The 27,937-nt window shown below is 42.3% G+C and overlaps 7 protein-coding genes and 1 long non-coding RNA gene across 11 annotated transcripts in view; 4 read left to right on the top strand and 4 right to left on the bottom strand.

Annotated features, from left to right (window-relative positions):
- The window catches only part of LOC133144285 (uncharacterized), a 63,418-nt gene extending 62,739 nt beyond the window's left edge, over positions 1–679 (bottom strand). The window contains exon 1 of the long non-coding RNA XR_009710636.1: positions 546–679. This is a non-coding gene — a long non-coding RNA (uncharacterized LOC133144285). The remainder of the gene's footprint in view (positions 1–545) is intronic.
- gjb9b (gap junction protein beta 9b) lies at positions 617–2,476 on the top strand. Its single transcript, XM_061266806.1, has 2 exons — positions 617–1,006; positions 1,081–2,476. The coding sequence occupies exons 1-2, from the start codon at positions 617–619 to the stop codon at positions 1,546–1,548; spliced, it is 858 nt and encodes a 285-aa protein (XP_061122790.1). The 3' UTR covers positions 1,549–2,476.
- Positions 2,477–2,817: 341 nt separating this feature from the next.
- Positions 2,818–5,016, top strand: pef1 (penta-EF-hand domain containing 1). Its single transcript, XM_061266815.1, has 5 exons — positions 2,818–2,932; positions 3,324–3,546; positions 3,754–3,909; positions 3,986–4,129; positions 4,203–5,016. Exons 1-5 carry the CDS (start codon positions 2,912–2,914, stop codon positions 4,430–4,432), a joined length of 774 nt encoding a protein of 257 aa, XP_061122799.1. The 5' UTR covers positions 2,818–2,911; the 3' UTR covers positions 4,433–5,016.
- A 140-nt stretch (positions 5,017–5,156) lies between these two features.
- smim12 (small integral membrane protein 12) lies at positions 5,157–15,681 on the top strand. 3 transcript variants are annotated; one of them, XR_009710626.1, is made up of 6 exons: positions 5,157–5,824; positions 6,024–6,170; positions 6,690–7,018; positions 7,653–7,745; positions 13,473–13,522; positions 15,250–15,681. XR_009710626.1 is itself a non-coding variant. In XM_061266844.1 (4 exons), exon 3 carries the CDS (start codon positions 6,717–6,719, stop codon positions 6,990–6,992), a length of 276 nt encoding a protein of 91 aa, XP_061122828.1. In that variant the 5' UTR covers positions 5,157–5,824; positions 6,024–6,170; positions 6,690–6,716; the 3' UTR covers positions 6,993–7,018; positions 7,653–8,019. The 3 variants fall into 3 exon arrangements, 1 of the variants encoding a protein (XP_061122828.1); XR_009710625.1 differs by lacking the exons at positions 13,473–13,522; positions 15,250–15,681 and adding an exon at positions 10,503–12,117; XM_061266844.1 differs by lacking the exons at positions 13,473–13,522; positions 15,250–15,681 and having other exon boundaries at positions 7,653–8,019.
- On the bottom strand, positions 9,642–11,491 carry gja4 (gap junction protein alpha 4). Its single transcript, XM_061266794.1, has one exon. It carries the CDS (start codon positions 11,489–11,491, stop codon positions 10,442–10,444), a length of 1,050 nt encoding a protein of 349 aa, XP_061122778.1. The 3' UTR covers positions 9,642–10,441.
- On the bottom strand, positions 15,220–27,442 carry LOC133144956 (uncharacterized). Its single transcript, XM_061268008.1, has 12 exons — positions 27,260–27,442; positions 17,040–17,093; positions 16,856–16,885; positions 16,757–16,770; positions 16,645–16,679; positions 16,365–16,444; positions 16,158–16,199; positions 16,026–16,089; positions 15,885–15,934; positions 15,683–15,824; positions 15,573–15,612; positions 15,220–15,479 (listed from the first exon to the last, which is right to left on the bottom strand). Exons 1-12 carry the CDS (start codon positions 27,440–27,442, stop codon positions 15,374–15,376), a joined length of 840 nt encoding a protein of 279 aa, XP_061123992.1. The 3' UTR covers positions 15,220–15,373.
- The window catches only part of LOC133144224 (tissue alpha-L-fucosidase-like), a 57,549-nt gene continuing 47,386 nt past the window's right edge, over positions 17,775–27,937 (bottom strand). The window contains exon 9 of the mRNA XM_061266774.1: positions 17,775–17,953. The gene's annotated coding sequence lies outside the window, so the exon portion shown is untranslated. The remainder of the gene's footprint in view (positions 17,954–27,937) is intronic.
- dlgap3 (discs, large (Drosophila) homolog-associated protein 3) overlaps positions 19,433–27,937 on the top strand; it is a 53,177-nt gene continuing 44,672 nt past the window's right edge. For both annotated transcript variants that reach the window (XM_061266741.1, XM_061266739.1), the window contains exon 1: positions 19,433–19,513. The gene's annotated coding sequence lies outside the window, so the exon portion shown is untranslated. The remainder of the gene's footprint in view (positions 19,514–27,937) is intronic.

Here is a 27,937-nt window from a genome sequence, read left to right as displayed (position 1 = left end):
AAAAGTCTGGCAAAACAGACCGCACCTTCCTGGTGTGTTGAGTTACAGATAGATACTACCTTAGTGATGAATAGAAAGAAAAAGAAAAAAACTTGCTCGACCTGTATGGCAGGTCACTGAGCAATCAATGCGGCGTCATTTTATGTAATAGGAGCTTTAAAAAATTTGAATGTGCCTACTCAGGTGTTTGTGCTGCAGAATGAATTTTTTTATGTATTAAAAAATCAAAAGTCTCACAGGATCAAAAGCCCCCAAATCAGCAGCATATACTCGAACATCATTTTTAAAACATGTCACCCCATCACTAGTTTTACTTTCTAATTCAGCCAAAGCAATTTTCAAAGTTCACACGGAAGCAGAAAAGCAAATGCAAATTAAATGCAAATCCAGTGCAGTTCAATATAACAAAATTTGTTTAGCTCACGATTTACTTCTTCGACATTAACATTGAAATGTGACTCGACTGAGTCAGTTGAATAATCCAAATTAAAAAAAAAAAAAAGGACGGTCTTTATTTTAAAAAGGGTGGAAAAAGATTTACTTACCCTACTTTCGTTTTCGGCACTCAGGTTCAACCCACGAGAACTTCCTCACTTGACTCGTTGAGGTAGCGGCCATGAACTGGTCTGCGTTGGAGAGCCTTCTGAGTGGGGTCAACAAATACTCCACAGCCTTCGGCCGCGTCTGGCTCTCCATGGTCTTCGTTTTCCGGGTGTTGGTGTTTGTAGTGGCGGCTCAGCGAGTGTGGGGGGACGAGAGCAAGGACTTTGTTTGCAATACTGCCCAGCCCGGTTGCACCAACGTTTGCTACGACGCCGTCTTCCCAATTTCTCACATCCGCTTGTGGGCCCTGCAGCTCATCTTTGTAACGTGTCCCTCATTGTTGGTGACGTGTCACGTCAAATATCGTGAAAAGAAAGACCTGGAGTACAGCAACTCGCATAAGGGAGCTCATCGATATGCCAACCCTGGGAAGAAGCGTGGGGGTCTGTGGTGGACCTACTTGGTAAGGACGAGACGCTTTTAATGCTTAAGTCCTGATTTTAGTAATAAAGCAGATTTGTTCTTATTTCAAATTAGGTCAGCCTGATTTTTAAGGCGACCTTTGATGCCGGCTTCCTGTACATCCTCCATTACATCTACAACGGCTTCGACATGCCCCGGGTCACCAAGTGTTCTCTAGAGCCCTGCCCCAACACGGTGGACTGCTACATTTCCCGGCCTACTGAGAAAAAAATCTTCACCCTCTTCATGGTGGTCTCATCTGCCGTTTGCATTTTAATGTGCCTCAGCGAGATGGTGTACTTCATCAGCAAACGCATCCTGAAACACAATCGGAAGAAGAGGATGATGTTGAGAAGAGAGTTCGCGGACACTCATGAAATGACACAGCTCTCTGCGCCCAGGACTGAGATGAGGTCCACAACTTCCTTTCGACTGGATCCCACCGTCTCTATCAACAACCTCAATAACCTGAAACCTGAGAATGAAGACAATAAAACTAAAAATGATCCAACGTGCGAGAACGGCAACCTCGGGTTTATATAAGGAGCTAAGAATCCCTCAGACTCTATTGACGGCAGCTGTTCCAAAGTTACTCATCGATTCACAGATGACTTGTAAATTAACGGAATTTACTTTTTACCAAAGGCATCGTCTGTGCATGCACTTGAAGGACCCCCCACATCATGTTAAACCCAACGGAGTGCCCTGCACCAGGTTTGAATAGAAATTCACAAATTGTATTCCAGAACCAAATTTGTCTGAAAGCATACAAAGCGTGTCAAATATCGGAAAGAAAAAATAAATAAATCGAGTCATCGAGTTAGGGCTTGCTTTTCATTCGTTATTGTTTAGCTGTGGCTATGAGGTCTCTACTTTGTATACAGTAAAGAAGTTCCAGGAAATTCTAGTTCTGGACATTTTTTATTTGGGGTACTAGGACTCGCCTCCTATGTGTTGACCATCTTTGAGAATGCAGTAAACAGACCTAATGGGTAAATGGACTTTCACTTGCGGCACTTTCCCACCTTCAAAGCACTCAAAGCACTTTAGCTCTGTCTCAGTTAGAAATGTATGATGCTCAAGGAAACTTCAGCATGGTCAAAAGGGCTCAGTGGTACCTCTTCAAGTCTCATTTTGACTCAGTCTTGACAATTTCCCTGAAGTAAAAGTCTGTGTAGACATTGCAATATTTTTGTGAGTATTGTTTCTGTTAAAAACATATCTTCATCTATACATAGACACATCTTCCCCTTTTTGTTATAAGAGTTCAATGGACTTTCACTCTTTTAATCCAGAATTAGGTTTTGCATCTGTGCATGCAAGTTACTAAGAAAATGAATGTAAAGTTAATGTTAAAGGCACTATACATAACATTTTTTGGTTAGGTTTTCTTTCTTTTGGGTGGGAAATGGCAATTCACAACAAATTGTCTTGATAAAAACTAACCAATGGAATAAACTATCAATCTGTCCGAGTGAGTCAAATTTGTTTTCCAAGGGTTCATTTAAGTATCTGTCATTATGTAAAAAGAAAATGCAAAGGCCTGAAATCTTAATAAAAATAACTGCGATTCAAAAAAATGTGGGAATTCTTGGTATTTAATTATTATGTAATATAAATTTTAGCTCTTTATATGCTGTACTGGATAAATTTACTATGAACGTTGGTCTTTTCTTTTCTAAAATATTCTAAAGCGTCTTTGGGTATCTAGAAAAGCGCTATATAAATCCCAGTTATTATTATTAATAATAATAAAATCCAAAATAAGTCAGTTGAAATGACATCATCATGACGCGACTAATATGATTGTACAATCAGAATCGAGAACGATGAACGGAGAAATAACCAATCAGCAGCCCTCAAAGCGAGTAGATCCCGCCTCTTGCGTAAAGGAAGTTGAAAAAATATGAGTTACTACAACGGAGCGGTATTATATATTTTTATTCTTTTTGTGGTGTTTGTGAAACTAAATTTGTCTCCCCGAGCACGTTTTAACCTCTACAGTTTAACGATTTTGTTGTATTTGTATTAATTTGTTTGAATGAAATGTTTAACGTAGTTGTTAGCATGTTAAAGCTACGAGTTGAAACTGTTGATACGTCAGACAAATTATGAACTATATATACGAAAGCTTGCGCCCAGAAGCCGCGTTTTATTGACCGTAAAAGTAGAATAAATGTGAAATTATATTGAGCTTGTCTATTATGTATGTACAGACTGCACGATATGTAACTGCTGCATTAGTTTTGTAGTGGATACGTTTCATTTATCAAAATTCTATAAATGACTCCCATGAATTATGTAATGGACTCTTTTAGGGATACCCAGGGGTAAGATACCCAGGGGTAGGACACCCAGCCCCAAATGCCCCCTACAGTGGAGCTGGTGCTCCATATGGATCTGCACCCTCAGCTCCATACGGCGGTCCACCAGGAGGCTACTATGGCCCAGGACAAGGGGGGCACTACGGAACCGGGCCGGGGGCTGCGGGTTACGGGGGGCAACCTCATGGAGCGCCTTATGGCAATCATCCTCCTTCAGGTACTGCTCCTCCTTTGTTCTCTCTTCACATCGCCTGCAGTAAAATGATGGATGTGAAATGAATGCCACACAGGCAGGTTCACTTTGTAGCCCCCAGAAGGATGAGACTGCTGAAGCCTATGATTAAAGACATCAGAGTACAACTTGAAGTGGCGCACATCCTTCCTCTTCCTCACACATTTCTCTTGGCCCTTATTCTGTCTTTAGGGAACATTCCCCCCGGTGTCAATCCAGAAGCGTACCAGTGGTTCCAAAGCGTCGACACGGACCACAGCGGCTTCATCAACCTGAAGGAGCTGAAACAGGCTCTTGTCAACTCCAACTGGTCCAGTTTTAATGATGAGACTTGCCTCATGATGATCAGTGAGACCTCCACACACACACACACACACACATGAAAATACACTTTTATTTAAAATATACTTGAATTGCCTGTTAGACATGTTTGACAAGACAAAGTCAAGTCGGATGGACCTTTTCGGCTTCTCGGCGCTGTGGGACTTCATGCAAAAGTGGAGAGCGCTCTTTCAGCAATATGACAGGGACCGCTCAGGATCCATCAGTGGTACAGAGCTCCACCAAGGTAACACTCTTGAGACCTCTAAGCAGGTCCATCGCCCCAATACATTTATCTCATGCCTCTTCCACCCCCTTAGCCCTGGCACAGATGGGCTACAACCTGAGCCCACAGTTTTCCGAGTCGTTGGTGCGGCGCTTCAGCGCGCATCCCGCACGCCCTGGCATGCAGTTGGATTGCTTCATCCAGGTGTGTACCCAACTGCAGAGCATGACGCAGGTCTTCAGGGAGAAAGACACCACCATGACGGGTAACATCCGACTCAACTATGAGGACTTCCTTTCGGGGGCCATCACCAGGCTCATGTGAATGAAATACCACGAGGTGGCGGTTTGTATTTGACACATCATAGCCGACGACTTTTTGTTATAACAACATGAAAGCTAAGCTAGGACAGCGTGATGTTCAGTAACAACTTTCAAAAAACAAATAATGGATTTAATAGATGACAGGAATTGATTGCGTCATCACCACAGATGCCTATCTGTTTACTAATTGTGGTACCATTTTGTTTTAACATCATATATCAAGACGTTTATTAACCCTCAAAGTTGCATATATTTGATAAATACTAACTATGCTTCCCTTACATGCTATCGACTAAACTATGCAGTATTTTAGATTAGTGAAAAGGTTTATATGGTTGAGTTATTTACATGGTTCCAAAAGACATGTTATCAACTACCACCAGAATATTTTGTGATTGTAGGCTTTCGGGTCCCCTCACAACCCACGCATATGTTTGCACCTTGACACCACTGCTTAGCTACAATTGTAAAAAAAAATATGTAGATTGAAACAAAACAAGTTTTTTCCATTTGCACTTATTTTACATTCCATCAAGGTTTATACTGTTATTAAATGCCAAAATATTTTGTTTTTGTTGCCAAATATTGATGCTTCCATTGCTTTGTTTTTAATGGTATTGTCATGCTATTTTCCTTATTTTCACTGCACCCCACACTTGAAGGGGATGCACCTGCAATTCTTTAGTCGTGCAGCAATCTTTTACTCAAATGACACCGGTCCGTAACCTTTTGTAACTTCTGTTTATTGGGTTTTGTCTTTGATGCCATCAGGTAAAAAACCTTAAACACATATACACAATATTATACAGTGAAGCATTTCCAGAATATAACTGGTTTAATTTAGCAGTGTACACAATATGAATCCATTCATCCATTCATTCAACTAAATCATTATCCAAGATGGATGTAAAAACTGCCAACGCCAAACCATTATTCATCAATACAGCTACATAATATTATATTATGATTACGCTAGTATTAGTATACATTGCAGATTGCCCAATAAATAATCAGCAGCGCATACTAGCGCAGCTATAAATTACAACAATAATTTTGATTTGGAGTATTAACACGATCAGACTACAGCTTTATGAATTAAATGGATATTCACACCTACATCATGTTCACAAACAGTGCCATGGCGTCATAAGCGCAAGAAGTGACTTAGTGGTACTTGCGTAGTTGCGTCCAACAGTGTGATCTCGAGATGTTAATGATCATTATCTTACCGGCTGCCTTTCCACAGATTGTTTGCGGGTGACTAAGCATTTGTTTTAAGTCAATCAAGACGATCGTTGCATAAAACTCACCAGACAACAACTACTTGTTTTTGTAGTAACCTCCTCGGAGTGTGCAGTCCGTTCTATAAAGGGTCCGGGTATCCGCGCGTCAGGTAAAACGAAAAACAATCCTACATTAAACATACTTCAATAAATAAATATATCAACGTCCATATTAGAAAACTTAGATTTAAAATCATTTTTGTGTTGTATGGTTTTAGTCCTCTCATTGCCGCTTAATGCTTATTTGCATTGTTTTGGCTCACTTTTTAATGTGCTCTTGCCTTGGCTGTGTATTATTTTGAACACTAGATGGTGCAAAAGACGAGCACAAAGAATCCTCCAACCGCTTGCTTTAAACGAACAAGAGTTTTCAACCAATCACAATGACGCTCAGGAAATGTAAACACTCCCCCGGAAGTTACGTTTGCCGACTGCGGCAATAACGAAGCGTTAAAGGTGAGTCAAATGACAAATTCTTCCGAATAAACTAGTAGCTACAGTAATAAGAAGTACAAATAACAGGAAGAGTGGCGTTTGTATGCTGGTGTAATGTTGACGTTGCAAGCTTACATCACTATGACGTGACAATAATAATGAGGAAATGTAAGCACAGAATTATACAACAATACGTTTGTACTCCATAATGGGACATTTTTTTTCTTGTTGGTTTTCTATGAAACCCCAATTAAAAACTCGTCATGAAAAAAAATGAACGTGAAGAGCAATTTTTGGGGGCAACACAAGGGAGAGCCACCTCTCAAGTAATTTAGTTCAATACAGTACAGTGGTCTAATTTAAGAAAACAATTACCCAAGCTATTATTACAATCATATTGTAGCGGACATTAGAACAGGCCTACTACTTTGTGATGTAATGTGTGGTTTTATGTTATGTCATTCATTACGTGTGTTTCCTACTGCCACGATATCAGTTTGAATCATGCAAGAAATAATTCTGCTTTTTATTATTCCAAAGTATTTAGATCTCAAAAGTCGTGCAGTCATGTGGCCTGTACTTTGGACAGCCATGCGAACCTACTCTGTGTACTTCACCTTCCCCGTGGCCTTTGTGGTGGGAGCGGTGGGCTACCACCTGGAGTGGTTCATCAGGGGGACGCCCAAACCTCACGAAGAAGAGAAGAGCATTCTCGAACTGAGGGAGGAGAGGAAACTGCTGGAACAAGCCGGGATGGACGGCACACAGGTGCTCAGCCTGAAAGACAAACTGGAGTTCACGCCCAAAGCAGCTCTAAACAGGAACCAGCCAGAAAAGAGCTAACGCCTTCATCAAATACAGACATTACGGTATTTATCACAATGACTTCTCATCCATCTTATAAGCCTCTATGCATGTAATCATGTGCTTTGGAGAACAATGTCCTCACTCCTATCAGACGTTAGGTAACAGACCTGTCCTTAAATCTTGTAGAAAGGAAGAATCTGCAACTGCCATGCGTCCAAATACTTTTGTCACGCAGTTTTTTTCCCCATCTCCCACTAATTGTGTCACCAAAGAATAATTTAGAAAGGGGACGGGGGTCGTGAACTTTTTGATGGTACAGGGAATCAACCATCCATCAATATGGGAGGTTATTGAAAGTTGTCATCTCTGCACAGCGAGCCTTTCCTGCTGTGGGTCATGTGAAAGGTGGCTGAATAAAGTTTGAATTGTTGAACTCTGACTTCTTGGGAGTTAATCATTCTGGGGCTAGACTCGGATGGAGAGGAAGAGGGAGTGTGTATGTCTACGTCCTTTTGGGAACAATTAGAGGACAGGTAACAATGGAGCAACTCCTCCAAATTGGACATCACTGTGGGAACGCAACATCGAGGCTCCTGGGAAAGAAAAGGGCGAGGGTGGAGGGGGGGTCCATTGTTCCTGCTGGATGATGGTGGATAATGAGTGATGCTGGATGCTCTGTTTTGTTTTGTTTTTCAGTCCAACATCCTGAGCGGACAATACGTGGTGCCTGCTTACTGGAATGGCATCCTCCTCATAAACACATAGACTTTCACCTATCCAGGAAGACAGGTACACACATAAACTGGAGATAAACACTTGGTAAAGAACAAGTCATTCATCCACTCATGTTTTTGCCTTTGTTGGGTATTCTAACATTGCTCAAAAACAACGTGACGTTGTTGTCACTCCAATTTACTAGTCTTGTCCCACATTTAATTTCAATGGAGCCTGCAATATAAGTCTAACCACAAGGGGGCACTATGTAAAGCGGTAATGCAATGCATTATAGGATATTTATTGTCAAAGTTTCCGTTTTTGCATTACAAATAGAGAAGTAAAAGTTCATGTTTTTGTTGTTTTACTCTCACATGTGTGTTGTTGATGTTGAGTTAGTGCACAGTTCACTTGGCTTTTGATGGGCAGCAACTAACTATGCCAACTGCAGCCCCCATTGTCAGCTTGAATGTTCCTCGGGGAGAAACAATGCTGGAAGAGGAAACAGATTCAAACCCACTTCCTGTTCAAAATCTAAATTTAATGATTGGACCTTTTTTTATCTAAATTCAGGACTGTGAGTTGTTATGATTCCAGAGAGTCGTGTGCCAGTATGAAAGTCCAGGAAACAAAAGAACCCTAAAGAACAACAACCACATAATTACTTTCAAATCAGACTATTTGAACTCAGTCACCCCAATGCCGTTCTCCCCGCTAGGTGCTTATATAACATTTGTGTGCTCCGTTTGTTCATTCCTCGTTGATGTGCCTTCATTAAAATGATCAGGCGTTACATGGATCCTGGACTACAACTTGTGGCTTATCAACAGAGTGAGGAAATGCATCCGCAATGACCAACAATCTCAGGAAACAGTCACAATGTCAGTCCATCCCAAAAGGCTTTATGTGGGAGGTCACTAACATCTTCCCACACAGTGACAATCTTAGCAAACTAAAATTGGAAGAAAAAAAAAAACAGCATTACTGGCAACAAACCAAAATTAAAATGAGAGTGCTTGATTTAAAAAAATAAATAAAGCTAGCAAACTATTTTTTCTACGTTTAGTAAAACTACAATCCAAAGCCACACGGGTCTGACAGACATCCATTAAAATCCAATTTCTGTATATAAAAGTCTAGACATAGGAAAATAAAATAAATAACATTAAATTAAAGTTATGCTCGCAACAAATAATGCATTTTTTTAAAAAACAATAAAATAAAAATATTACTAAAAGTAATCAAAACTTCTAAAATGACGTATTTTCCCCCAAAATTAGAATTATAAAAATGAAACACGACTCCCTAACTATTATAACCCTGAGTGACACCCCTAATCTTTTTCACATTAGTTATTTGTATGACGCATTCTGATTTCACCTGACACTGATGATGGGGAAATTCTCGGTAATGACAATAAAGAATGACGGCACTTGGTCGTCATCACATTTGCCGGGGAAAACGAACGCTCAAGCCGGCTTTGCTTGGCAGCCTGAATGACTACACAGGTTGACCCCCGCAATCTGTTGAATGCCCTTCGTCCCCATCGCCCCCCTTTTGCTTGGTGATAAGACTCTCATGAACAATAAAAAGGTTGCGCCCATGCAAATGGCTGCGCATACGCCCACCTGGACTTGGATAATCGACTGCGCAGGGATGCCCGCCCAGTTTTTGTGAAAAGACTTGGAAAGGGGCAACTTTGAATTGTTTTGCAGAACAATGTCTGCCAATTGATCTTTGACAAAACAAAGATTCCTTTTTGAAGACCGACTTCCTATCATTGTGCAATTGTATATCATGTTTACATTGAACTGCAGTGAAATAATGCCATAAAAAAGAAACATACTTCAATGCCACTCAGTTGAGCGTGAACCTTTTTACAAAACCAGTTCTGAACACAACTTAACTGAAAACCTCGAACGTGAAAGGCCTTTTGTAGTTGAAGATGGCAAGGAGGTGATCGAGTCAACATTCATTTGTGACAATTTATTCTAACTCCTCAGTACAATAAATACAACTTTTTACTATAAATACATTGTGAATTTATTTTGCAGCGGTTTTTGAAGAAACTTAGGATTTGTCTTTTTTTCTTGTTTTGGGGACCCTCTGGGATATCCTTATCCCACCCCCATCCAAGGAAAAATACAGTACGTGCGTACAAGCATGTATCCGCACAGCTGGCCATTATCCCTATGGGAGAAGCACCGAGACCAGAACATTCCATTAAGCGCCCCGAGAGGAGCTCCAAGGATGATGGAGTGGACCTCAAGGGAATATATTTATATTTATCCCACTTTACTGCTCTTTTAACTACCGTAATTCTCGGACTATAAATCGCGGGTTTTTTCATAGTTTTTTTGACTTATACTCAGGAGCGACTTATATACATATATATGTTGTTTTTTTTTCACTTTTTTGGGCATTTTATGGCTGGTGCGACTTATACTCCGGTGCGACTTATAGTCCGAAAATTACGGTACTAACATAACATCCGGTGCCCTCAACACAGTATATTTGTTTTCCCACAAACATATTCAAGATAATATAAGAAAATATCTCGTGACCGTAAAATTTGTGCTCGCCTTGAAGCGCGTTCTACGAATTCGGTTATCAGTCCAATGTTTGAAGTGCATCACTGCCTCTTAGCCGCTTTGCACACAATGCCGCTCTTGTCTTTGAGTCCGGCTCCTATTGGCCACCTCTTTTACTCCAGTGTCATGTGCAAACAAAGAGTTTCGGAAAATAACAAAATAGCTTTCATTGAGTCTCAGTCAGACATAGTGCTTCTGTTTTGGGACACCCCTGAGGTTGTTCTTTGTCTTTTGTGTGTAGTGGTTCCTGGGTGGACGTGATGTATGCATAGCCTCCATGCAGTTGGTATAGCTCGGGAGGACGTCGTGTCCCGCATTGGCCGGTCCGCAGTCCACCGAAATGGCCGTAGCCTCGTTTGGCAGCGGTAGGCCCCCGTCGTACAATTCCGCCGTCTCCTCTCGGGGCGCCGGAACGTCCGGCGAGGCCTCCGCCGTCCGCTCAGGCTGCAGTCGGTACACTCGCGCCTGAGAGCGGTAACGCTTCTTCAGCCGATGTGAAATTGCAAGGTGAAGCAGGTGATGGAGCTCGATGAGGTTGAGCAGTAGGGAGACGGCGGCGATGGCCTGAGTGTAGATGGTGAAGATGGTCTTCTCCGTGGGGCGGGAGACGAAGCAGTCCACCGTGTGAGGGCAGGGGAAACCGACGCACTCGAACTTGGATTCGATTTGGAAGCCGTTGTAAAGGAACCACAGTCCCAAGATGAAGCCCACCTCGAGAATAACTTTTAGAAGGATGCTGAACGCGTACGCACATAACAGCCTGCCTTTCAGCTTCGGAGTGTTCGGTTGGCTCCTCTTGGCGACGCTCCCCTTGCTGAGCTTTTCTTTATCCTCCGGCATATTTTTGGCATCCCTTTCCGCCATGCCCTTTGTCTGACCTTTTTCCACCTGCTTGCCATCCTCTTTGGCCTCTTCTTCCTTCCGTGAACGTATGGCCACGTATCCAAAGTAGAAGATGGTCGGCGTGGAAACGAAGATGACTTGGAGGACAAAATAGCGAAAGTGGGAGATGGGGAAGGCTCTGTCGTAGCAGACTTCGGTACAGCCCGGCTGTAACGTGTTACAAATAAAGTCCCTTTGCTCGTCGTCCCAGGCCGACTCCACCGCCGTGCCCAGCACCAGCATACGAAACAGGAAGAGAACAGTGAGCCAGACGCGGCCGATGCCCGTTGAATACTCCTGGCCCTCTTCCAGCAGGTGCTCCAGAAAGGTCCAGTCAGCTCTGGACATCCTCTGCTCCTCTGAGGACAAGGAAGAGGAAGGCAAAACATGAGAAATTGCTTTTGCACTAACAAAGAATGCCGTTTTGAAGTGTTCATAATGTTCCATTTAAGAGAGCTCAAATAAAATGAACCAGGTCAACTCGAAACAAAAGGCCCTTTCAAAGCAGCCAGTTTTTCTTCCAGTCATTAGAAGAGTCGATAACTACCACTTTTACATCTGCGCTTGACAAAACAACAACACTTAACACCTAACTGCTATTTGATTTCCACGCCAGGCGTTTTAACGAGCACACGGCTAATGCATAAGTGCAATTATGTCGGTTTATTAAAGTCTTGCAAATGGTCGCCCGCCCTGCATTTTGACTAAGGAGCAAGTCTGGCTCTTGCTTCTTCCATGAGCTCAGTCTTGTTACAATGGGCTTTGTTGACATTTCCCAATTTATTTTCTTTGGTATTGGCTTGTTGCTTTGCTTTGATTGCTTTTAACTTTCACACTTTTCTTTGTGGCGCCGGCCGGCCTTTTCTAGAAGTCTATTAAGTTGCGCTAATGTCATCAGTATGTCTTTTATATACCCAGCTGCTAGACACCCCAATTTCCCCCCGGGCTCAATAAAGTATCAATTTATCTATCAATTTACTGATTCATTGTGAACCTTCATTTGGGTACAAAATGATTGCTATAATTGCATCACTATTTAATGTTAATGACTCGTTACATTGTCGGGAAGCAACATGCATACACCAACACACGCACACATACATCTGAGTAAACATCCTGTGACGAGGGGGGGGGGAGTGTTCTGGGGTACCACTGTGACCCTTGTTGACTTATTTAGACTACTTGATGTTTTTCTGTTAGTTCAGCCCTTGAACTAACAGAAAAGAAAGATGAAAGATCAATGGGGGCAGAATAAATCCAACATATAATCAACACACATTATCATTGTGATGGGCGACAAGGTGGAATTCTGGATATTCATGACTAAATTCTGGGTGGGACACTCATTCCCACTATCATTTTACATAATATAAACATTAACTAAAATTATAAATATATAATACTGAATAAATAAACTTTCTTGTTACTGTAGAAAGAAAGAAAGCCAACATATCTCAATGTGTTACAAGCAATACAAATTAAAAGGAAATATTAACACTAATAAAACACGTTTAAAATAATTTAATGTTTAATTTTTAACATTACAGGGAAGCCGATTAAGTCTGACCATAGTAATATTTATTCATCTCAACAAAAGACTTTAATCCATCCCCAAAAAGTTTTACCTTTCTCTCTCGCGGAACGTCTCAGTCTCCTGGTCCCTCTCTCAATGCTCCTCTGAGTCGGATTTGCTTTCTTTAAAAAGATTCCGTGTCATCGGAAAAATAGTGCAGAGAACTTTCCCATGCTTCCGAGTTCACTTTGGCCCTCCCTCTGGAACTTTGTCCAGGAAATGGGATGGAGCAAACGTATGTGCCCATCATTGACTCTCCTAATGCAAAAGATTTGAGACTTTAATTGGGTCCATGAAAAGAAAATCCCCTTATGTCCTCGGCATAATTAAATTTAGCTTAAAATTAATTATTTCTATGTCAAATTCAGAAATCATCCATCCAGCGACACAATTGTTTGCCCTCAGGAGAAGTTAACAAAATGATTTGAACAGTTGGGTGTATTCTTCCATTGCGCCACAAGGTGGCGACAGTCACCTAAACAAACAATACATTTTATCCAATGCGCATTGGATGGCTTGGGTCACTGAACATTAAGTTTAGAAGCCATTATTTTCTCATTTGTTGTCTAAAAAGAGTAAGTAGACGACTAATATGGGTTTCAATCGCAAATTTTAATTAAAAAAAAATCCAGAACAATATCAACAAAGGTGACTTGAGCACGCCCACAAGTTGCACTCCAGCTGTCGATCAAATGTTAATCAAGGAAAGCGTTTGACCTGAATGTTGTTTTGCATGTTTTCCATGCAAACTGCAAGAATTGAACCTCTACTTCGACTACCTGCACAATTCGCCAACAACTTTGAAGGTAAGACATGCTGCTTTTCCATTTTGTTCTATGTAACATTATGCCTTCGGTGCCACGAGAGGTTCATCATCAGGAACACCAGCCCAGTCTAATGAGACACAATATTATTTTCTAAATGTGATTGGAATCGGTTATTTGACTGTTGTCGGGTAATTTACGTGCTCATGAAGTTAGTCGTGAGTTTTGATTATCTAAAAAGCTGTTGTCAAAAGACGTACTCACCCCAAAAAAAAAAAATGAAAGCAGGATGGGTGCAGTGTAAAGTAACTCCAGAAGAGGGCGCACATCCTCTCGTTTAGATTCGTATTGTCAAACTCATTTTGGTCAGTAAATGTATGAACGTCTCATATTATATATAGTATAGGCTACACAACAAACTGATGACCAAGTAGTTTTGACATCAGAGACTAGTAAAAACGGTAAAGAAAATTTAAAAAAGATAAAGGGTAATAAAAAAAAGGAAGACAATTTGCAATTGTCGTATTGACACAAAGGTGATGCGCAATTTGTATTTGTGGGCCAAATATAATTACAAAGAAACAGATGACTCGCACAAATGCATGTGTATTATGAGTTTTGGTCAAGTTATCAAAATGAAGTTAGTCAGAAATATAAATTTGATTAACGTCTAACTAACTTGGTTTACATCAGTGTGATTGAAAAAGACATCCAAAAGTGTGTGATGAAGATGGCACTTAGTTTTTGGCCCAGTGAGAGGGATGAGCTGTTTGGATGTGCTTACCTTCCCCTGGTGGCATTAGAAGTAAGTGACATCATACCTGAGCTCATCAAACACTTAAGCTGCTTCCATGCAAGGCATGTCGTCAAAGTTTGTGTGCAACCAAATTAGTCCCACACAAACATTGACTGCTCAAATGTTTCCAACTGCTTTTCTGTCTAATCAATTAATCAACTGGAATGCAAGTATTTGTGTTTTTATGAGCAAATTTGCTTCACTCATTTGAAAATGTTCATGCTTGGTGGTTGCTGCAGTGGCACTTAGGTTTTCAAAGGCTGAAGTCTTGAGGTGAGAGTTGGTTTTCTCACTGCAATGGACACAAGTCTTTGACTGTCACCCTGCATCTTACATGACTCACAGTGGTAGCAATTGAATTGCTGTCACTTTTAGTCATGCGAAATGCACGGTAACAGTCAAAGACTTGTGTCCATGGCAGTGACAGAAGGCCAACACTCACCTCAAGACTGAAAACTGCCTTCAAAAACCTAAGTGCCACTTTGCCCGCCTCCTAACTCCTCTGAGATTCAGTTTAACCAATCGCAACACAGCAACTAATTTGCATAACCACGCCCACTTTTCAACAGCCAATCAGAATGCAGCATTTGCACATCCGACCAATCAAATTGCTTTAAATTTCCAGGGCCACGCCCATTTTAAACCTGACCAATCGCAGAGCGCTTCATTTGCATAGACACGCCCACGTTTCAACCAATCACATGCATTTATTCTCATTGCACCGCCCACTTCATGAGTCCTCAGCGAATCATGAAGCAGTATTCCAGTTTTGACACGCCCCATTTAAAAAAAAAAAAAATTCAGAAAATCCAGGCAAAAAAAATCCGGGTTAAAAAAAAAAAATCCAGCAAAAAAAAATTCCCCAAAAATTTGAAATATTAGGTTTTTTTTGTTTGCTTTTTAAGTTTGAGTTTTGTGATGTTTAAGAAAGAGTTGAGTTAAGTGTTCTTTGTAATCAAACTTTATTTTGCAGAGTAAACATTCAATCACAAGAATTTCAAGTTGGATGGCAGTCTGCTCGTTGACAAGTGGTGAAGTGGTCGGCCAGTTGGACGAGTGGCGAGTGTCTTAACCTACGACAAAAAGAGATTTGTAAGTTAAAAGCAAAGTCCACATTTCGTGCAGAAAAAGCCATTACCCTTACCAGTGCAAAAGAGTTCATGGCACCAAGTGTTGCGAGCCGCATGACCAGTTCTTTGCTGCCTGTCAGAAAATAAAGGGAAAAATAAAGAGTGGAAGTTGACATGATTATGCAATGAGGAGCAGCTATACCACCTTAGTGTAAATGTCCCTCACTTCTCAGGTTGCCTTGAGATAATGTTTGCTCTGGCTTCCACTGTGAGCGGGACGAAAACAGTAATTGAAATTTTTAAACATTCTGGCTGAATTAAATGTTCTTCTCTTACCAGCAGAGAACTCATCTTCAACCTGCCACAGTTTGGCTTGAGCTCTAGGTGCTTCTACTCCACCGCAGGTGAATGAGCTCACAGAGTAGAAGCACCCGTGGCTGGCTTTTTCACTTTCTGGACCATGATTTGTCACCTCTGCCTGTAAAGAAAAAACCATTGACACAGCTCAAGCCAAGTTGACTGTTTTATTAACCTTAACCTTCCACTGGAAACTTTGGTCTCGGACAACAGCAGATTGGCTGGACACTCCTGCACACAACAAAAGAGGGAAAGTTAAAGTTGTAAACAAGTTTATTTGCATGACAAACTGAAAATTAAGTTAGCCCTGAGGGTTGGTTACTTTGGCTAGCAGGTGGAAGGTCTTGGTGGCAGAGTGGCCGATAGCCTTCTAACTGGAAAGTGCCCTGCATGACGCGGAAAAGAAAATACAGGTAAGTGCTTTTAACATGCCCGATTTTCAGCAAGGTGTCACCTGTTTGACTGGAAGTTGATGCCAAGCTGCAACCAGCACCACCTGGAACAACAAGCAGTCGTTTAGTAAGTGTTTGCAACAGATTCAAACCTCACTGGAACTTTTAATTCCCCAGTCAACCCATGCTCCAGGAAGCCTGTACTTTGGCACCACCTGCTGGACAAAAGTGGGAAGCGCACGTGTTTAAATCTTTCAAACAAATTATACCTGTATGAAAAAGTGTAAGTGTTTCACCAGTGAAGAGCGCAGGGCAGTACTGAATTCCTCTCCAACCACAGCTTGCTGGCCTGAAAGACATTGCAACATATTAGCTAAGTTTTAAATGTACCAGTTGGTGTGACTTTGCAACGCGACATTTGGTCGACAAGAGTAGGACAGCAAGCTGGCCATTTTGGAACCTGCAGACAAAGAAGAAAAAAAAGACGGGTAAATATCTTATTTTAGCTAAATTGATTTGATTTCTTTCAATTATAAACGGAATTCTTGCCTGTTTCCAGTAAACGTGGTTCTTCTGCTGCACGCCTGTGGACAGAAACGAGACAATTAGATGCAGTCGATTAAAAGGTTGTGATCCTACTTTAATGACGCAGAAAGTCTGCTTGAAGATTCGTACCTGTTGACAGAAATGAGAGAATTAACACGCATGCATTAAATATTTGATTCAACCTGTTGTGAGTTTGATAGTTTTATCTACTTACCTTCGGCAAAACGCCGTGGTCGCTCAAACCCTGCAAAATGTTTGTGCAAATAATTTCATAGGTCGTGCAAACGTCTCAGCTTGCATGTTAGCAAGGATTATGCACGTCCAAAGTGCAACTTTATGCTGAAAGAAAGCAAAAGCAGTTAGTTTTAAATGTTTAATTGTGACCATTGAAAACTCACCTTGTCCAAAGTTTTAAACGCCGTTGCGCGGAGCAGCAGGTGGACCATCTCGACCTGTCAGAAGTGAGCAAGAGAAAGACCGTCGCGTTTGTGACGTAATTTATAGGATTTTTGTGATGACGTCATTAATTGGTTAAAAAAAATAGAAAAAAAACCCGTTTCCAACACAGTTTAAATAAAGGAACAAGGTTTAAATTGAGAATGTTGGTGGTCAGAGCAAATCTCGAACCCGGGTCTCCTGCTCACCGGCGCAAGTATTATACCAGTCGCCTACTCCGACTTGAATACCTGGCGAGTCTTATTGTGTATTTCAGGTATACGCATGCACAGTAATGAAATACAGACTTTGAAGATGTTATCTTAAGAACTCACTTGGTCTTGCGGTTAAAGCTTTTGCCTTGTGTTCAGGAGAACCGAGTTCGAGTCTCACACATTACTTGGTGCAAGAAGTAAATGCACAGAGCGGAATCGAACCCTTGTCTCCCGATCACGAGACCAAGTTTTATACCATTATTCTACCGTGTCGTGAAAATTTCGACTTTTTGTTTGAGTGTCTTCCAAAATATGGCAAAAGTTTTTTTTTTTTTTATGTCAGAACTACCCCCAAGCAGCTGCATGAAGAAAAAAACTCTTGGACTTTGATTCTAAACTTTGTACGCCTCACAAACGCGTGGTCATCAAATTTGTCATCTCGGATTGAAATTGAAGACGCACATAGGGACAAAGATTCAAGTGTCGTTTGTTACTTTGCTTTATTGGTGATCATGAGTCAAGTGCTTGAATAAAACACCCGTGTCAGAAACAAAACATACACATCCATAAACTTCTCGATGCTATGATGACAAGGAGAACACTGCTGGGAGGCTGATGGATTGTGGAGGGGCGGAAGAGGGTCTCTCCTGGTCCGGCAGCTCCTGCAAATTTAAAACACAATTTAAAAACAATGTCCATTTTTTTTATTGGTTAAGTTGCATTGTATATATTTTTAATGTAATTCTTTTACTCTTTATTATGTTATTTCTGAACAGGGGTACCGATAGTTTTCTAGCGCTCTGTCGCTACCTTCTGGTCACTATGAGAAATGCAGCCAGTGAAACGAGCCTTTATTTTTTTTGTCTCATGCTTTATTACATTTTTGTTTGAGAAATAAAAATTGAAAATCAAATTCTCATTCGAAAGCTGAGTAGTTTGTTGTTTGACACTTGCAACGGGGAAGCATAGCTCAGTGTCATTATGTTTGTCACCTAACATAAATGATGTGGGTTCAATTCCCAACCGACACAACTGCAGCAAAGTATTATTTTTTTTTTTAAATAACACAATACCCACTGACCAAGAGACACGAACCATTAAACACCCAGGTTCATCAGAGGTCATCTCCTCAAGGTTCAACCCAATCAACACCCTACCGCCAAACCCCAAAATGGAGATTAGAAGGGCAGCAAAGGCAAGGTGCGCTGTCAAAATCGAATTGAAAGTAAATCATCCTGACAGATCACCATCTTACTATGTTCTGGCCTCATTCCATCAACGGGAAAGATAGTGAAGCACTGGTGTAAGTGTTTGCATTCAGAGGATGACTTCTCAATGTTTGCCTCTCTGCGTGCACAGTTTGCAATTAATCTAATTGCCTGGTTCAGCCCAGCCAGTCTCTCACTGCTCATGTTTCTTTTTTTTTCCACATTCACTTCTCATTACATCATCAATCCAATGAGCACAACATTGTTAGGATGGATCAAATAAAATATGAGCCTGTTGAATGACTCAAGTAGAAGAAAGAAAAATATGCCTTCTTAACCTTAGCAGAGATATTTGATTTTTTTTAGAATACAAGAAGCACTTTTGCAGTGAGAGAAAAAAACCCGAGTCGGGTAATTATGCAAACCATTAACACTTTTATGCTCTCAAACATTCATGCCATGCAGCCATCAAATGGCCACGCCGGCCTATTGTTAGAACGAGCGCTCGCTCTCTCACTCACTCCATCTCGCTGACCCATTTACAGTGGTGTCTAAGTTAAGTGCTCGGCGTGGCTACTTTGAATGCTGGGAGAAATATCCGGCATGACACCGGGCCGAACCAAATTTCAATGTGCTGAAGATAAAAACAATATTTCCTGTAAATTAAAATTATTCAGTGAGAGTTAAAGTCCACTCTGTACATGTCCCTTTTTTTATAGCAATTATATTTGTTAAAGATGGAATGATCAAGTCGTCCAATGGGTTGCCGCAAACATGTCTTTGGGGAGCACTTCGTATGAACCACATATGGAGGGTAAGAGCGAGGGAGGAGGGGTGTGTTTGATGGAGAGAGAGCGAGAAAGAGAGAGAGGGGGAGCGTGAGGGAGGATGTAGCACCGCTGCCTTTCGCTGCTGCGTCTCAATCCTTTCCCACACGGTGGTCGGGGGGGGAGCCGCGCCAAGAGCCGGACGTTTTGTGACACCCCGCTGAGCATCTCAAGCATCTGCCGCAAGGTAAGAAGAATCCGAGGTGAAAGTTTCTCATTTGCATGCTCCTCGAGCATCCCTTCGGTGTTTTCCAAACATCTCTCGAGATGGTAAAATGAAATTTGTTGCGGATGGGCTCTTTTGGTGCATCCCAACTGAGTGGTAGCACTGCGTTTATTGCTGTGGCGTGTCCTGCAGCTGTGACAACTTGACAGCTAAGGAAAAAAAAAAAAAAAGCTGAAGTTGGACATGACCTTAAACACGCACGTTCCATCCGTGCGTAAATGTTGGCAGAGCGTGAAAGCGCGGCGCTTCTATGCGGCTGTTTAAAGTCCGAGGCAGGAGGCGGAGCTAGGACAATTATTTGCACTGCATTGCACTGTGGAAAGGGTTCAAAATCAATCACGTGGAGGCACCTCGGCTATCCTCCAGGGGTAACGGGGAGTGAGATGCAGCATGTATTCATTTCCCTGCTCGCGTGCGTCTAAATGTGTCCACTTATTAAAAAGCGTCCCAGCGCAAGCTTTAGCGCACGTTTGGGTAATGGTGAACACTTTGCCTGCAGCTGATTTTTCTCAATGAGCTCATTGGCTCACTTTTTAATTGGAAGGGAACATTAGATGTGTTCCGGACCCCAATGTGGGCTGCTTTTGTCATAGGAGGTTTGTCGGAAGTGTTTTAAGGCAGGTGTCAGCAAAAAAATATATTTCAAACCTGACGATTAAAAAAAAAAAAAAAGTGAGTCAGGCCAATTAGAAATTGGAAGAGTTAATGTCAGAAAGATATGAAGTGAAGAATTGAGCATTTTGTTGCGGTGTTAAACTTGTCAATTAGGGCCCTCAAAAACAACATGCAAATCTGCCCCCTAGTGGCAGTGAGCGGAAAATAGAGCAATCTGGATGCTTTGGAAGCGCTACAATCTTTTTAATCGATGTGATTTTAACTTGTTTGCACGATTCCAACTAATTATCCGAAATGAGTATTTAGTTTTTGATATTTGCAGCCATTGCTGTTTCCTAAAAAAAAAAAAGAATCACGCTTGATTTGATTTGTCGCACATGAAATTAGAAAGGCCCGGTTAGTCATGTGCATGCGTGGGTGGAGCCATTAAGAACTTTGATGTTTTATGCAGAGTGCAGAAGATGGTGCCTTCAAGCCTGAATATTACTTGCAATAGTAATGGGTGACAAATCATCTAACCCCCCCCCCATGGAAGAGCACCTCAATCATACGCAATTTTCTCGATGTCAGATGTGAGAGGGCAGTGTGACGAATCAGCGGGCTCATTGGGTGTAAGTCACGCAAATGTTCTCATGGTGGATGGACTGCTGGCGTATGACGTCATGTTGTTTGAATACGTGACCCTTCGGCAAGGGACCGAGCCCCCGGAACTCATCTCGGGGTCCAGCAACTATCAATCTGACATCTCTCTCTACATGCCTGCATTGTGTGTGGTTTGTTTCTCTCTATGGCGTGGAAAGGGAAATATATACAGCAGAGTGCAAATTGAATTCCCCCTTAAGGGATTAAAAATGATTACTAAATTGAATTAAAAGACGCGCCATATAAATCCTGTTAGTTCTTTTGTCAAACACAAAAAGCCGGGTGATGATGTTTTTGTCTCTCGCGGGCTTGCCGGATAAAGTGTCATCTTGGCGACACTTTGGAAGATGTTGAGTTGACAGGTGATTTGAGGTGTTCATGATAACGTTTCGGATTTTTTTTTTCCCGCTATTTATTGCCTCAGGCTTACTGTTAGGTATTGAGCTGGTGCTTTGAGCACACCGACGTTACATGCATTGATATTCCGCCTTCCCATGTTTGCCTTGTCAAACATCAATTTTTGACAACTTGTACAGTGATCCCTCGCTACTTCACGTTTCGTTTATCGCGGCTTCACTACATCGCGGATTTTTTTTTCCAAATTAAAAAAAACATTTACAAGTCAAAATAAAACTTCTAAACTGAGGAAACCTGTGTCTAACCTTTAGGACAATGTAGTATTGCTCCAAATGTTCGTTTAAAATCCCTTTAGAAGTCCGTTTTCACGTGTTAGCACGATCGCAAATTAGCATCCTTCCGCTAACTCGTTAGCCTGCCCAGTACTTCTTGTTGGTACTTTGCGGATTTCACTTATTGCGGGTGGTTTTCGGAACCAATTATCCGCGATAAACGAGGGATTACTGTATATTGAGGAATATTTTTTGAAGACTTTGTTAATTGATCGTGATGAGCTTAACCAAACCACATCCACAACTCACTTTAATAGCCAATGCTTTTAGCACCTTGATTCAAAAATAAACATCATCTTTAAAAGATCCAATTTCACACCATTACCTGAAAATGCGAGAGCTTGAACATACGCCACTTTTTATGTTTCCCGGAAGACGTTTTTTTTCACATCCTTTCATGAGAGAGCTCGAGATGTTGCATCACTCCACCAAATCCCGTCTTACTGAAGTAAGATAAATTAAAAAGCGTGTACAAAAGATAAGGGATGTGCATGTAAATGGAGCTTCCAGGCGAGCAGTAAGGTTAAAGAGGCGAGGGTAATTTCTGTAACCTATCTGGGCCGGGGTAAAAAAAAAAAAAAAAAGTTTGCTTGTGTTCCCAGTGTCCTCCTCTTTTGATGCACTTGGGCATGAAATTGTCCCCCTTTCCGTCCTAGCAAGCGCCGAGCCTCCAAGTCAATTGGGCATCAGAGCAGGCGGCCTTTCTGCATGTTGGCTCGGGTTCCTATCACGGCGGTTTATTTGTGTTATCAGCTGACTCTGACGAGCGAAACGCGCAAGCGACCATTATGCGCCGGAATCAAGTGAAACTGCAAATGCATGGTGTGGCGGGTGAGATATAGCTGGAGGAAAACATTGCATTGGTTACACTAGGGAGCAATGTGGCCCTTCCCAAAAATCCATGCGGTATGAAAAATATGCTGCGTGTTTGCTAAAGTCATGCTACATGCTGGAGCACCCCAGGAGATGCGTGTGGAGAACTGCTTTGCATTTTCACGGCTAAATCATTGGACACTTTCCCTTCCCATGACTGTTATTTCCATGAAATTAAGCAGTCTGCATCCAAATATGCAAATCACCCCTCTGCAATGATTGCATTTATATGCCGATAAGAATCACAGTATGTGGAAATGCATTAGGATGATTGCGACCCGACTTGAGAAAATCCAGAACTGGATTTCATAGAAAGTGATTTTAAAATCTGCCTGCAGCAGAACAGCTAACTGCTGCTTCGCCCTGTTTGTTTTGAACTCTCCAATCATCGACCCAAGTCTCCAAACGTCATAGCTCAGCTCGGTTTATATTCAATTACAATTCCTCAAATGTATTCTACTTGCACTCCTAATTCTCAAAACGAGCTCACACAATGCCGGCCTCTTCATTCCCCGTCCCTAAAGATACAATGTCATACCAGAAGGTTGGTAATATCAGCTCACGCACTCAACAATGTCATTCATTTATAAACGATGGTGATTTGATTTAAAACACTTTCAGGTCATTAGTGGTTAAATAAAAGGCTTTTCCATTGAATTAGTCGGATATTTTTACAGAATATTTTTCCCTTCATGCCCGCGCCACGCGATATATCAAGGTGCTGGTGGGCAGGAAGATGAGCCCATCCATTAGAAAAAGGGGGGGGGGGGGGCTAATGGAGGGGATGAGCAGCTCTGTCGATGAGTCACGATGAAAAGCTGTCATTTGACGGAGGGAGGGCGGGTGGGGATGATTTTAAATGCTAGGCTTCATCACAAGCATGGCAGCCCGTCATTGTCTCCCGGCGTGACGTGCTAGTTTCTTCCTTTGTTTTATCCTCCCACCTCCCCAATTCATTCTGTTGTCACCCGTCCTCCGTCTTCCAGCTCCGTCACTGTCACCGTTAAGGCCTTCATCCACATTGAATGGCACAAGGTTTTTCTAAAAACTCTTTAGAGTGATCGCAACGGAGCAGGTGGTAGAGTGAGGACAAACTTCAGTGGGACATGCTGGCGTTTAGATTTAAATAGATAATGGCAGCGCCCGGGCGCTTGTTGGGATCTGTGAATAATGCAGGAGAGTCCTGAAGCCATTGTTGCTAGGCGTCACTGATGCAGCAGCTCGGAGAGTTTGCAATATTGATACCCAAAAAGAGATGGAGGGATGGCAAAAGTTAAAAAATGGCTGGTTAAATGGATCTTAAAATCAAACATGGGCATAAATTTGAAGATACTAACCCTGCAGTCTAATGGTGAGCCTTTTTTTTTTTTTTTTTCAAATTTCTCAGAATGAGGGTTTAATTCTCGGCTCGAAATTAAGTGCCTCGTGATTATCAAGCAACCAGTCCGGAGTTTTGGACTAGAGTGTTTCTCTTGTCAGCCTGCAGTAGAATTTACAATTGCCATCTTGGCTTTGTCTCAAAAGTGTCGACTCATATTTGAAGGGAATAGAACGCTACTGTATCTTTTGACAACTCCGAATGCCAATGAGCTCATTTATGCCTTCTTACTTGCTATCAGGTCTGATATTTATATACGCTAATTTACAGTTGGTCAGTTTAGTTTTAATGTGGCGCATCTGGAAGATGGCCAGAGGCGGCATCTGATGTGTTCAGAAGTGAAGGAAGTGGGGGGGGTCGGGTTCCACAGCTGTCACACTGTTCTGACCCGCCGGGCAGATGTTCGGGAGGGCTAGACGAACTCTAGCCCGACATGATACTGCGGGGACCGTGACCTTTGTGTTGAATGTGAGGAACAAGAATTGATCACGACCTTCCAAGTAATATTTTCTTGGCCGAATATTCATGGTATTTACAATTTGTATGAATATTGTATGGCGTGATATCTATTTAATGTGCAAATGTTTCGAAGCAATTCAATGAAATAGCATGAATTCCCTTTGATGGAGAAATTGCCCGCAGGCGACGTTGTTGTTCCGTTGATGCGTATTAAGAAATCTCTCGTCAAGTGTGTGAAGCGACATACACAATGGGAAATGATTACCATGTTGTGTGTTTGCTTTGCCGGGCTGTGATTACTCAAGTAGTGACGAGGGGGTTGAGAGCGCCGAGTAAAAAGAAAGGCGTCGTCACGATTCGTGCGTTGGATTTTCACTAGGTCGCACGGACTAAACAAAAATGATTTCTGCTGTGACTCACTTTTTTTTTTTTTTTTCTCACGTACAACCCCAGACTCTCTGCAGCCGCTTTATGACCAAGGTGAGGGTCGAGTGGGGGAAACGGCTGTGAGTCGAGGATCTTGGGGGGTCAAAGGTCAGCTCTGACGGAGAGCTGGAGAGATGAGGGATGAGGTCACCAGACAGTATTCGGGATGGAGGTGAAGACACAAAGTGAGTAGGTGGGGGTGAGGGAGAAGATGATTGAAGTGGAGCAAAAAAAAAAAAGAAAATGTCCATTAAATTGTCATTTCTTTCATTCTATTCAATTCCGTCTTGGCCTCCGAGACCAAATATCTTTAGTATTCCATACGTCGCCGTATGTGTGTCACATGTCCGCTCGCCCACCCAACACATTATCGGTGGGCCATGTTGTCTTTGTCGCCACCTTGACCTTCTTTTTTTTTTTTTTGCACTCATTCCATATTCAGAGCAGCAATCCAGGTCAGTTCTAATTATCGGGGTCCAATTGGAATTGACTTTTCAATTTTTGACGCCGTAGTGGTGAAAATCACAATGTGCCAAGGCTCCCCCCCGGCTCTCGGGCGGCGTGACTTAATATGCTTGATACATTCACCCCACTGCGCCAAGGCTTCGCATGTGTGATGTTAGGTGAAAGAAAAAAAAAAAAAAAAGACGGGGACAATTATTGTAAGTCACTCTAAGGTCAGCCGGGTGATCGGAGAGGTGTGTTTATAGGGTAAACAGCTGTGTGAGTCTTTGGGCCAAGAGGATGCGTGTGCAGTGGAGTGTTAAAAAGGTGGGCGTGGCCTCGCTTCTCTGTCTTTTCTCGGGTCCGCAGTGCAGGGGGAGAGATTAGAACCGAAACGCTTCTTTTGAAGTTTGGTATTATAGAAAATGCAACACGCAGAGAGCAACCGTGCCTTGTAAAATGATGGAATATCAATGCGCTCAAACTGGAGTTTAGCATTCATGGGGCTCACACCCCTTTGAAAAATTCAATAGTGTTCTTTATTTAAATGAGGTCGAGGTGATGTATAAATAAAGTCGTGAGGTTGAGGGGATTTGTTGGGACGTCAGTGGCTGTCGGTATTTGTGAAATGTGGTAAATAAGATGACTAATTGTCCACTCACAATAGACTCAGCTCTAATGAATGAAAGTGGCCTTAATAAGAGCCTGATGCAGAAATACCAAGAGGTCATTTCGGGGTAATATTTTAGTCTTGTTAAATGTCAGTGTCACTTAACAAGCTATGGCTCATCGCCTTCTAAAGTCATTTGGAAAATCATAGTTTGGATTCAAAGTGTCAGAGAGTCACGGGGGTCGTTGTCAGGTGACAAACAATATGGATTCTGGATGATGAAGCTTCTATAGAAGGCCCAAACAACTTGAACCCAAAACGATATTGCAGTTGTAATATTTCCCAATTAAAATTCTCCGGAGTCACGCACGCAGCTTTTCCCCTGCTTGACCTAAAATTCCCTTCTGCTGCAGCAAAAACATTACTAACCTTCCTGCGGTTAAGAGAAGAGCTTTCACCACTGAACTTCTCCCAGGGCACTTTGAGCAAAAGGCGCATTTCGCATTCATCGCCATCGTACCTCATCCTGCACACACTCTCAGCATACGCAAGCGTCCCTAATGAAGTGTCTATAGAGTGTCGCGTTGAGTAAAACTGACTTTGTGTGGCGTTGGCTTTGTATCAGCCCCCTAGCTGAACATTGTTACAGATCAATGACATCGACACACACACACACACACGTACGGCACGCCACGCGCACACTGGCACACAGTTGGGCTTGTTTACAGTTTAAACAGCAGGTGGCACAGATAACAACCACTTAATCCGCAGCCATTTGGATGATTGAATGTAACACCCAAAACGGGGGCTTTTCTTCTCTTCTTACTGCCGCTGCCAACGGGGAAGCAATGGTGTTTTAATCGTCATCCGTTCCGGCCATCTTTAAACTCAGTCGCAAGTCACGACTCTTGCGGTCATCGCGTTCGCCGAAGTCGTTGCGAGCCGACGGCCGCTCGGATCCGCGCTGAATTGGATTTGTTTTTGCCCCGCTGTGTTTACAGCTGAGCAGCTTGAGCGGCAAGGTCAACTGTCGCTAAATATTTCTTGAGATTGACCGACGACAAGTCCAAGGTGTAGTTTTACACCAGCTGCGATAGGCAGGCGGGTTTTCCCAAGAGGATTTTAACGGTTATTTTTGATGCAAAGGAAAAAAAAATGGTTACCGCCACCCTCAAATTTAATGAGAACGTCCTTGGTATTCTACAAAGCTATCAAAACAAAACGTTGCGAATATAATCAAACACAGACGGAGCCGTTCTTGCAATTAAACAAGCAAAGCTATCAGGTAATACCTTGAACTTGAAAAGTTTGATGAGGACTGGTTGGAAATGATCTCAAGGGACTACAGCTAAAAGATGTCGGCGCTAAAAAGAAGACATCTTTTCAATGCATCAAAAATGTCTCTAAAGGTGGCGGATCGGAACGGTCCTGCTTGTCCGAATCAGAAAGCAATACTCGAGTAAAAATCTCTCTCGGGAAATAAGGCAACCCAACTTTTCCTGTGACCAAGCAGCTGTTCTTCTAGTAGCTAGCTTTAGCGCCAGCCTTCTTTCTTCCCTTCCCGGTACTACGAGCAGCGATGAAAGCCAGTTGGTAAAATCTGCCTCTCGAGTTGCTCTTTGAAGAGCTTCCAAAACCTCCTTCTCTGTCGCTTGGCCGATAAAGACGACAAACGTTTTGCGAGCGTCGCCATCTTTGGGACAGCTGCCGCTTCCCTCGTCTTTGACGCCGGACAGATGTGCTTTGTCTTCCATTCGGGCACTGCTTACTGCGCTTCTTGCCAACCCAGCAGGATTTTTTTTTCCTGCTAATGGGAGTGGCGTACGCATGTGCATGCACCATCGCACGTCAAGTGTTTATTGGCAAGATATTTTCCCCAAGCATCAGATCACTCATTTGTTGTACGGCCTTTGCCGGTTTTCATCAATGCCTTGTAATTACAAAATATAAGGGAGGAAGTGCTGTAACATATGAGAGAGGGGAAATAGAGGGAAATGGCAAGCAATGGAGCTTGAGTAAGGAAAGCCAGCAGGGGAAGGTTCCACTAGTCACCATAGCAACCCTTTATAGGACCCATCACCAATGCAATTAGGATGCCTTTGATGCAGGCACTCCAAGGAGCTTGGATGGAGATAAATAATACCATGAAGGAACATATATCATAAAGAGTGCAGGTGAAGGGGCCAAAGTGTGTATTTAAAGATGTGGGATGATGCTATATTCTTCACCTAGCATTTTCTTAAGTCTCA

Source organism: Syngnathus typhle, linkage group LG20 (assembly GCF_033458585.1).
Source record: "Syngnathus typhle isolate RoL2023-S1 ecotype Sweden linkage group LG20, RoL_Styp_1.0, whole genome shotgun sequence".
Classification (NCBI taxonomy): Eukaryota; Metazoa; Chordata; class Actinopteri; order Syngnathiformes; family Syngnathidae; genus Syngnathus; species Syngnathus typhle.
This window is presented reverse-complemented; position numbering and strand designations above follow the sequence as displayed.

What these genes read in the sequence shown, in the direction of transcription:
- pef1 (XM_061266815.1), top strand. Translation starts at nt 2,912, where the DNA reads ATGAGTTACTACAACGGAGCG. An exon ending in GACTTGCCTCATGATGATCA is followed by an intron (nt 3,910 to 3,985) that starts GTGAGACCTCCA and finishes ATTGCCTGTTAG; the next exon opens with ACATGTTTGACAAGACAAAG. An exon ending in TGGTACAGAGCTCCACCAAG is followed by an intron (nt 4,130 to 4,202) that starts GTAACACTCTTG and finishes CCACCCCCTTAG; the next exon opens with CCCTGGCACAGATGGGCTAC.
- smim12 (XM_061266844.1), top strand. Translation starts at nt 6,717, where the DNA reads ATGTGGCCTGTACTTTGGACAGCCATGCGAACCTACTCTGTGTACTTC.
- gja4 (XM_061266794.1), bottom strand. Translation starts at nt 11,491, where the DNA reads ATGTCCAGAGCTGACTGGACCTTTCTGGAGCACCTGCTGGAAGAGGGC.
- LOC133144956 (XM_061268008.1), bottom strand. Translation starts at nt 27,442, where the DNA reads ATGGAAGACAAAGCACATCTGTCCGGCGTCAAAGACGAGGGAAGCGGC. An exon ending in ATCAACTTCCAGTCAAACAG is followed by an intron (nt 16,090 to 16,157) that starts GTGACACCTTGC and finishes CGCGTCATGCAG; the next exon opens with GGCACTTTCCAGTTAGAAGG. An exon ending in CCTTCCACCTGCTAGCCAAA is followed by an intron (nt 15,935 to 16,025) that starts GTAACCAACCCT and finishes TGTTGTGTGCAG; the next exon opens with GAGTGTCCAGCCAATCTGCT.
- gjb9b (XM_061266806.1), top strand. Translation starts at nt 617, where the DNA reads ATGAACTGGTCTGCGTTGGAGAGCCTTCTGAGTGGGGTCAACAAATAC. An exon ending in GTCTGTGGTGGACCTACTTG is followed by an intron (nt 1,007 to 1,080) that starts GTAAGGACGAGA and finishes ATTTCAAATTAG; the next exon opens with GTCAGCCTGATTTTTAAGGC.